Here is a 9,650-nt window from a genome sequence, read left to right on the forward strand (position 1 = left end):
GCCCGTCTCTCTAAAAGCAGCAAAGGATGCAGCTAATGTTTTGGACACCCAGAATAAAGAATGCAGCCAAATTCTAGAATCGGTCTCACATAGGCTTTGTACAATAGTAGAAGAGTATCTGGACGCATACCAAATTTCCTATTACTTATCCGTATGACCCTACCAAAGGAACGCTCACCTTTCCGAACATTAGACTTGAAGCAAGGCCTCCAATCCATACTAGCGTCATACGTAATGCCTAAATACCGCCCAGATCCCACTTGAGGTATGACATCTGAGCGGTAGTTTAATGAAACTATAGGCAACCTGCAGTGCAGTTTTGCCGTACATGCGGCGCCATCGTGTGGCCAACGGGGGCGAAAACTGAGTAGGCGCCGGCGCAGTCTGACCGTCTGACAGCCATAGAAAAGCACCGAAACTTAGCGTGTGTGTCGAATTTTCTGCAAGCGTTACCTTGCCATCACACGCCATGGAAGTCGATCATCGGAAAACTAACAGAAGATACTGTTGCGTAAAAGACTGCCATAGTCGAGAAGGGGACGGAGATGTCAAGTTGTTCCGATTCCCTGCAAGGCCGTGGGAAGCAACCCGGCGAATGAAGTGGATTGTTGCAGTTCGTCGTGTCAAGTAAGCCGCACTGTTATTTACGAATGAGGATCAGTCAAATGAAGCGCTAAAGTTAAGAAGTGTTGGAAATGAGCTGTTAATAGTTTTCTCGCTTGATATTATCGAATTTCAATGACGCTACGGTGTTAAACTGTCTAGCGTGGTCGTAACAACGCCTGTCAAATTTGAGGATCGTCGCATCCGAAAGCCGGGCCTTTGGTCGTGGTTTTGCATGTTCTGAAGCGATTTCCTACTTTGTTAGGCGGCGTTAGATCGGATGCACAGATCGGGACGATCGGGTAACTTGAATTAATAGAGCTCACCTCGCGGTGCGAAATGGTCTCCAGCGTCACAGCTATTTTTCGCAGACTGCAGTAAATATTGGCATCGCAGGCGAATATTTAGGTCGTACTGGCGTTTACCGCATTTCGTGCTCTCATCGCAGTTTGTTTGATTCAGTTGGTTGCATCATATATATTTCAGTGGCGAGGACTTTTCGAACTGGAACCCCAAAGACAACACACGAATATGTTCAAAGCATTTCGTGAACGGGGAAAAGAGCAGCATTGAAGCACATCCTGGTTATCTGCCAACCATCTTTCCCCCTGTCTACAGGAAACGGCCGGTGGATGCTACTGGTCAGATGACAAGATTTAACAGGTAGCTAGATTTTTTTTTAATAACTTATGAGATAGTATAACTGATGTTTTTGCTTATATGCATGTATATTGAACTGGAAGGGTTCCTCATATCTGCATTCTTTATGACTGCAGGTGGAGGAAAAGAGCTGCGTCAGCTGCTGCAGCTCCACAAGAGCAAGCAGTTGCATCTACATTTGAGCCACTGGAGCTTGAGTCAACTACGGAAGAGCTTTGCACTGGCCTGGACCTACCGTGTGATACAGATGAAACCCATTCAGAAGTTGTTGCTGTGGTAAGCTTTGATCCCCTGACAAGAAAATATCTCCAGCACCACAATAACCTTTCACCGTGTAAATTCTTATTTTCAGCCATAAAAATTGCAGTAAACTCAATTTCAGAGGCAAAGACCAATACCAATTTTAGTTTTCAAAGAAACTATGTGATTGCAGCATTTTAGCCTCCGAAACTGAGTTCACTGCAATTTATTTGGCCGAAAATAAGCATTCACGCGGTAAAAGGTTATTGTGGTGCTGGAGATATTATTTTCTTGTTGGGGAATCAAAGCTTACCACAGCAACAACTTCTGAATGGGTTTCCCAATACCAATTTTAGTTTTCAGTTTAGTTTAGTTTTCAGCATTTTATAGCAAAATATTGTGTATCATATATGAGACATTATGAGTTTTAGGTACATTTGAAAACACAATTTAATTGAAATTTAAAGGCTCTAACTGAATAAGGATTGCAATACTAGATCATAGAAATGTAATTGCCCCCCCTCCCCCTTTCCCACATTCATACAAAAAAAGATCTCCTTTGGGGAGATTTCAGGCAGACTGAGTTCAGTTCAGTTGTGTCCGACTCTTCGTGACCCTATGAACCATATCATGCCACGCTTTCCGGTCTCTCACTATCTTCCTAACATCACATAACTTCATCAGGCAGACTAGCTTGATATAATTCATGAATAACACTTTTGGCATCTCTACATTTGTAGAATTTGCTGCGGTGCTGCCTTAATGCACCACCTTGTAACTAGTTAGGCATTTTGAAACAGACTACAATTGCTCATTATAAAATTAGTTGCTAGTGTGTGGAAGCATGCCGTACAGCGCATTCATTCCATAGTGTGCAGAAGGTTACAGGATCTTGTTAAAGTGGCTTTCAAAATTGATCAAGGGTATCTCCATCTGCATGATCTTGTAATTGGCTGACATAGATAGTTCCTTTCTTTTTGCATCATGCTTTTCTGATTTGAATTAGTCTTTGTCGTCGATTACTTTGTTGTTGCCAAGGGGGTTATAAAATATAACCATGCACATTCAGTCACTGTTTTAGACAAATACAATCTATTTTGCACCTCACTGAATATCACTTAATATTAGCTGTTCTTAAGTAGCACTTGTTACTTAAGGAGCAGCTTGATAATTGGTTTCTTTCTTTCCCTGCACAAAATTTCCAGCTTTGTCACTCATGTCTCCTGCACTTCTTTCCCTCCTACTAGCAGGAGGTTGTAGTCATCCTTGTCCACAGTCATAACAACAATGTTTCTGTTGCCATATGTTCAGAGTATTGGCCCTTACTTTCATCTTTGCCACAAAATGCGCTCGATTGCTATCACCGCTTTATGTAGAAGGAGTAACTAATCAAAAATGGTAAGTAATCTCCTGAAAACAAAAACATGTAATCGTTTGAGTTTAGGAAATTCGCTTTCTACTACTTGAATTATGAAACCCGCAGAGCGACAAAAATACTGCTAACTGCATGCTGCAACACATGTGATATGCAAGTAAATGCCCTTTTCACAATGTAGTCAGAAAGATTACTATTCTGAAGATGTTGCTGTAAAAAATGCTCTTTGGAAAACTAACAATTTTTTTCAAAGTGCTACTTCCTGTCATAATAAAGAAAATCTTTTTCTACTGAATTCCTAAAGAAACACATTCACGTCCATTTCCAAAAACGTTGAAATCGTACCTTAGGTTGAAATACTGCGTACATGGATTCCAGAGAAAACACACTGTAATGCCAAATAAACAAGCCATTCTTCCTTGCCATTCAGAGCAACTTAATTAGGACAAAATATTCACTGTGGCATATACGATACACTATCTGGTAAGCGGTTAGGACTCATGTTCATCTTGTGCAGACAAAACTTTATGGATATGGTGCTCATAAATTCAACAATGCAGACTCTATTTTTTTTTAGCTGTTCAGGTCTTCATGTTATTAGTTTTTGTATCTTACCAGGTCAACAGCATACACTAAAGAATCAAATGTTTTGGAACATGAAGTAATTGAGGTGGATTAAAAAAACATGTTATGGGAAGTTAATTAGAACATATGCTTGATGGTGATGTGATGACAAACATGCATTTGTTCTGTACGAATCTTGGATGCATTCAACTTTCTCCCTTTACTAAGCCGTCTTAATACTCTACCTCACACTCTGCGTTGTGAAGGGCCTGGAAAGGTGTTCTTTGTACAGTACAGACCTAGCATAAGCTGCAAAACATTTTCTTCCTCCACATAAAGCTCAGTTGAGGCCGCATGCAAGAGATATTATTTTCCTTCTAGAGCAATAGAGTTTTAAACAAAAGGAAAAACGTTTTTAGAATTACATTTTAATATGGCCACCATCATGATGGTATACAAATTCTAATTCACTTTGCAATTTGTTCCAGGAAATTCAAACAGACAATAACAGTACTGGCAATGGCCGCTTTTCCATATTTATTTGCTCTGCACAAGGGTGCGACGTTTCAACGCAGATCACACATCATGAGACCCATGACTGTGAAGTGCAGCATAATCCAGACGTTACCAGCACCTTCAGCGGCCCAGACCACCGGACAAGCTACTTTGCTGGTTTTGACAGCATTGAAAAGTCCCCGGGTGCTCTTGAAGATTTGTGCAATGTAAACTGTGTGGTTTTTGCACTTCTCCTAAGCATGCTCCCCATATCTATGGAACGGAGGTGTGATGTTTCCAAAGAAAATAGGCTCCTCATTTTCTTAATGAAGCTCAAACTGGGTATTAGTTACTCATCATTGGCAATCTTATTTAGCATAAATGAAACCTCAGCATCACGGCACTTTAAAAGTGTCCTAAAAACCCTTGCATTTGCTACGAAACATTGGTTCTTCCGCCCACCGACTAGAGTTATTCAAGCTGTAATGCCACCCTGCTTCAAAATGCACTATCCAGGCTGCACCATGATAATTGATTGCACTGAAATCCGTACCGAGCAACCGCCGACAATTCAGCAACAAAGAACGTTGTATTCTATGTACAAAGGCGGGTACACACTGAAATTTCTCGTTGGCATATTGCCATCTGGAGTTATTTGTTTTCGCTCAAAAGCGTACGGCGGCAGGATGTCTGACACTCACGTCACTGTTGATTCTGGCTTTCTAGAGTTAATCGAGGCTGGTGATCTAATTCTAGCAGACAAAGGATTCCCTGGGATCCGCACAGTTTTAGGAACACGAAATGCTGTGCTCGTAATGCCACCATTTCTACAAGGTCCTCAGTTCACTGCACAGGAGGTGAGGGACACCTACAATGTAGCTCAAGTCAGGATTCATGTTGAGCGAATGATCCAACGAATTAAAATGCACAACATTTTAAACAATAGGGTACCAGTTGAGCTAATTCCACTAATGACAGATGTGTTTCACATGTGCTGTGTACTTGCAAATCTGCAGCCTCCACTTATTAAATGTAGATAGTGTTACTCTTCTTTTTTTTTTTATTTAATGGCATTTCTTTAGTTGTTCATGTTTACAAGCCATGCTCACTTACCTTTTTTTGTCAACTTTAGGAACTGTAAATCAGTATGGTTTGTGGGGTTTAACGTCCCAAAGCGGCTCAGGCTATGAGAGTTACCATAGTGGAGGACTGCGGAAATTTCGACCACCTGGGGTTCTTTAACGTGCACTGACCTTGCAAAGCACACGGGCGCCTTGCTTTTCGCCTCCATCGAAAAGCGGCTGCTGAGGCCGGGATTCGATCCCGCATCCTTGTGAACAGTAGTCGAGTGCCGTAACCACTGCGCCACCCCGGCGGGGTGAGTGTAAATCATAGAGCTTTATCTCCAAAAGCAACACATACGCTATGAGGTATGCCGTATTGGAGGAATCCAGGCTAATAGAGCCACCTAGGCCCATGACACAGCACAGGCATTTTTGTATTTTGCCTCCATCAATATATGAGAAACAGCAACCTTGTGAGCATCAATTTCAATGCAATAGGAATTTTCAGCAAAAACAAAGTTAATGAAGCCACTGTCTTTTCTCGAGCTTCCCAAACTGATTGCTTACTTTATTCTCTGATGGCTGCTGCTTTGTTTCCCTTCCTTGAAATCCACCCAGGCACACAAAGGGGTTACCGTTATTACATGCCCTGCCCAATTCTCTTCATTGATTTCATCTAGGGTATTAGCTGTTATTTGTTCCTCACTTTGCTTTCTTTCTGCTAATAGCTGATTCAAGGTCTATCTAAAAGAGCCTTTGAATTGCAATGAGTATGAAGTCCTGTGATGTGCTGGTGAGGTGTGCTTGTGTAAACACTTGAAATAAGTTTCAATAACGTGGTTATATTTCTGTTGTGCAACAGCCAAAGTTAGAAGGTAGCCTTGTACCTTCGAGTTGCCTGCAATGTATTGAACAAATTGTGTGTGCTTTTGTCTCTTTGCACTCTCCTAAAAATAAGAAATTGCAAGTGAACCAAGTCATGTTCCTTAAAAAGTACTTTTATTGTTCCAGAGTTTGTACACTAAGCAAATCTGATTTATTGTTCCTTGCACCCTCTTTACAAACATGTTGATTTGCTTTATTTTAAGTTTGTGCTTTAAAGAGTGTTGTTTGCAGTGTGTTGAAAGTGGAAATGATGCATACACTGATTAAATATGAAGAAGGGTTTTCATGCAAAGAAAAAAAAATTAAGTATCCTGCTGCTTTACGAGGGCTGGCAAAAGCCACTTGAAGTAATATTCTTCAAGGGTTGGGATAGCTTGCTGGAGAAAAGAGTCATCTCTGCTAACAGAAACAGTAACACTTTGCTTCTTAGAGTAAACAAAGAAAAAACACTGCTTTGCATTAAGCAAATAAAGTAGGATTTGCACCTGCGTGTAGTATTTGTGTGTTTTCTTGAGCATCAGTTTGCCACCAGTGTACTGCAAATACTCAACAACACTCTTTCCACATGCATCTAAAATCTCCTTATCTCTGCACTTATGCGGGCACTTAATCTCCAGTAAATATAATTCATTAGACATTAAAAAAATGCCATCAGGGCTTCCACAAAGACATGGTTGCTCGGGATGGAGGAGGAGGCCCACCTGAAAAGAGATCCTTGATCCGCAACAACTGCTTGAACACAGCATTCCGTCCTGCCTACCTTTTTTTTTTCTTTAAGCATGTCATAGAAATACAAAGCAAGTTGTTGGGCCCGTAGCCAAAAGCTAGTTGTGAGTCCAAATGAAAAGTGTTTCAATTTTAAGCAGTAGCGAACAGCACAACAGAAATTACACACAATAAATATCCCATTTCAGGTCAAGCGCATCATCAGAACAAAAAATGTCAGTGCTTCTTTTCCAGTGAGCAAGCGACTACAAAAATTTACAAAATACCCGGAGCTATACCGGCCACCGAAAGAAACAGTGATTACGTTTTGAATTAAAACCCACTTGATGAAGACAAAGATTACGTTCATTTTGCAGTGTATTGTAAGATAAGCTATATATATTTAATGTTTGTTAAAAGATGCGCCTTGGCTACTACCTTTAAGGTAATGGCTTGTTTTATATATACTGGAAGAGAATTCCAGATTTTTGCACTGTTAAATTCTAAAAGCCTTTTACTGTATACATATGTGTTGCAGATCTCATGAAGGCTTTTCAACAATACCTGACTACTTCGTCACAAAGCTGTCCTTCATTTTTCATGGCTATTTTTATAGAGCAAAAATCAAAGGTAAAACGCCTGCTCACCTCGATGACCTGAATATTAAGCTGTTGTTCGAAGTCTCTCCTTGCTTCTGGTTCCATTCGCATCCCTAAAACAAAGCAGCACTCAAAAACAAAGCAGCATATACACTGTACATACCATATGATGTCGCTTCTGAATAAAAATGCCTGTCTTTCAGTAGGCTTGCCAGTATCTGCTCTGGGCCACGTCGGGTACGGAGAATGGCATGTGCAGTCGTACTGCTAATGCGTAGCTTCCTTTCTTTATGCCACCTGAATGCATGTACAGAAGCAAGCAAGTAGAAAGCGCATTAGGCAAAGTTATTCAACAAATTTGACACACCAATGCATGACTATGTTACCTTGGGCAACTCGACTGACCAATGGTTTGCACACAAAGTTCATGGACTGATTGACATACAATGCAAGTACTGTAAAAAGTCCTTTCCTCGGCTGTCAGCTGCTGCAGGTGATTCTTTGGGGCTATGGACAGTGTTGGAAAGCTGCCCGACACCTCCAGTGTATGCAGCGGTCTGCATGGTGATGGAATTAAAGCATCAATCTTCTGCCGCTGTGAAATTGTGACTGCAGCTTGTAGGGCGTGGTCAACAATATCTGAGCAAATGATTTCAGCTTCGCTCTTTTGCATATGTTGCAACATTTCTGTGAATGGTGAATCTATGCCACTGAAGTGCTCAAGCACATAAAAAGGTGGGTACTCGGCAGGCTGTTTGTTTCCGACAAAGGGACTGGTACTGTCTGGAAACAGGGAAACAAGACCAATAATGAAACAGTAAAGCCATATGTACTTTGAATTCAGAGTCTGATAACATGCAATGTAATTATTAAGTCAAGTTGCTTTTATTAGTGGAAGAGAAGGCCTGCAGTGGGAATAATTTAGGGAATGTTCCACACTACTGGCAAAAAGAGCAGAAAAAAAAGACCTGTAGTACTGCTATTGGTATAAGCCACCAGAACTCAGAAAGAAGCAGCCAGATACCACAGGGCAGACGAATAGGCTCACTGTGTCGCTACGTGAAACTACAGCCAGGACTTGGCCCATGCAAATTCTTTTAGTACATCCAACATTGCTCAGAGCGCTTTCCATAAAATTATATAAAAATCAAGATACGCAAGTCCAGAGCATCTAAACTTATTGCTTTGATGCTAAAAGTATTCATTCTAGTTCAGTTAGCAAATGCCTGAGCAAAGCGAAGGGACAGTTGTTCACGCATATGCACTGGATTGGTTTCGTTTAGTGGGATTTAACTTGTTAAAGCTACTCAAGCAATGAAGGATGCCGTAGTGGCTGGCTCCAGATAATTTTCACCACCTTGGATTATTCAACATGCACTGACTTCGTACAGCCGCTTTCACCGAAACGTGGCCGCCGAGGCCGGATCGATTCCGCGCACTCGGGCTCAGCCGTCGAGCCCCGCTACAACTGTGCTACCGCGGCGGGGCACGCATGCATTAGATTGAGCAGGAGAAAGCACGATGTTGACGAAAGAGCATCACATTGGTGTCATACCTCCGAAGAGTTCTTCGATCGACACTTTATCATTAATACCAGGCCTTGATGATGGCTTTCCCCAAGCTTGGGGGCCACTTGTGCAGGAGGCGTCTTCATGTAAGTTGACGTACAAGGCTACAGCTGCGCAGTGCTTGCAGTCCCCTAGGATGCCGTAGCGGCAGCTGCACTTTCCTTTCAAAATTCTTCGTTCTGCAGCCGACAGCTGCGAATGAAAATCGCGAGTTTGCCGCAGTGTTGACTTAAACAAACCAACGCAAAAAGCCACCACAACTTTTCTCCGGAGCCGCCGCGGCTTCTAATATAAGACTCATCTACATCAGTAAGAAGTGCTAGATTAAAAAGCCTCACTGAGAGCGAGCTAGCATGCACGGAGGTGCAAGAAAGTCCACTTACCTCAAGCTCAACGTCGTAGACGTGCTTGCCCTGCTGAGACACGCACTTGGCCGAAACCGTGCCGTCCGTTTCTTTAACCGAGTGCACATGGTTGCTCTCGTACAGCAGACGTCCTTTCGCGAGCTCCGGTCGCCGAAAATAAGCGTCGATGGCGTCGATAGTTTTGAATCCGCAATATAAAACAACGGCCATCCTTGCATTTTCCGCACGCTGCAATGACGCACTTCGGCGCGCAGCCTACTCAGTATTACAAAACGACACGGTGGCGGCGCTGAAAGCAGTGCGATAGCGGCGCCACCTGACCATTGCAGGTTGCCTATAAGGGGTTTTGGTTTTAAAAACTAGCACACTACTTTTGCACTCATTTAAAACCAATTTAGTTTTGTCCAACTAGACATAAAGTGCATTTAGGTAAGCCTGTAGTGAACGATAGAGGTCATGAATATCTTTTGCAGAGGCGAACAATGCTATGTCATCTGCATATACATATACAGTGGCATCAGGATGAA

The 9,650-nt window shown here is 42.1% G+C and overlaps 3 protein-coding genes across 3 annotated transcripts; 2 read left to right on the forward strand and 1 right to left on the reverse strand.

Moving 5' to 3' along the window:
• The first annotated feature begins 398 nt into the window (after positions 1-398).
• On the forward strand, positions 399-3,514 carry LOC146174357 (uncharacterized). Its single transcript, XM_084585384.1, has 4 exons — positions 399-627; positions 1,090-1,266; positions 1,380-1,539; positions 3,497-3,514. The coding sequence occupies exons 1-4, from the start codon at positions 470-472 to the stop codon at positions 3,512-3,514; spliced, it is 513 nt and encodes a 170-aa protein (XP_084441510.1). The 5' UTR covers positions 399-469.
• Positions 3,515-3,924: 410 nt separating this feature from the next.
• LOC146174358 (uncharacterized) lies at positions 3,925-4,977 on the forward strand (the record flags this gene model as incomplete). Its single annotated transcript, XM_084585385.1, has 1 exon — positions 3,925-4,977. A coding segment is annotated over one exon (1,053 nt), but the record flags the coding sequence as incomplete, so codon positions are not given.
• A 2,358-nt stretch (positions 4,978-7,335) lies between these two features.
• On the reverse strand, positions 7,336-9,333 carry LOC146174359 (uncharacterized). Its single transcript, XM_084585700.1, has 3 exons — positions 9,142-9,333; positions 8,746-8,950; positions 7,336-7,973 (listed from the first exon to the last, which is right to left on the reverse strand). Exons 1-3 carry the CDS (start codon positions 9,331-9,333, stop codon positions 7,573-7,575), a joined length of 798 nt encoding a protein of 265 aa, XP_084441826.1. The 3' UTR covers positions 7,336-7,572.
• Between the last annotated feature and the right edge of the window lie 317 nt (positions 9,334-9,650).

Source organism: Amblyomma maculatum, chromosome 11 (genome assembly GCF_055883805.1).
Source record: "Amblyomma maculatum isolate TAMU_Amacu chromosome 11, ASM5588380v1, whole genome shotgun sequence".
Lineage (NCBI taxonomy): Eukaryota > Metazoa > Arthropoda > Arachnida > Ixodida > Ixodidae > Amblyomma > Amblyomma maculatum.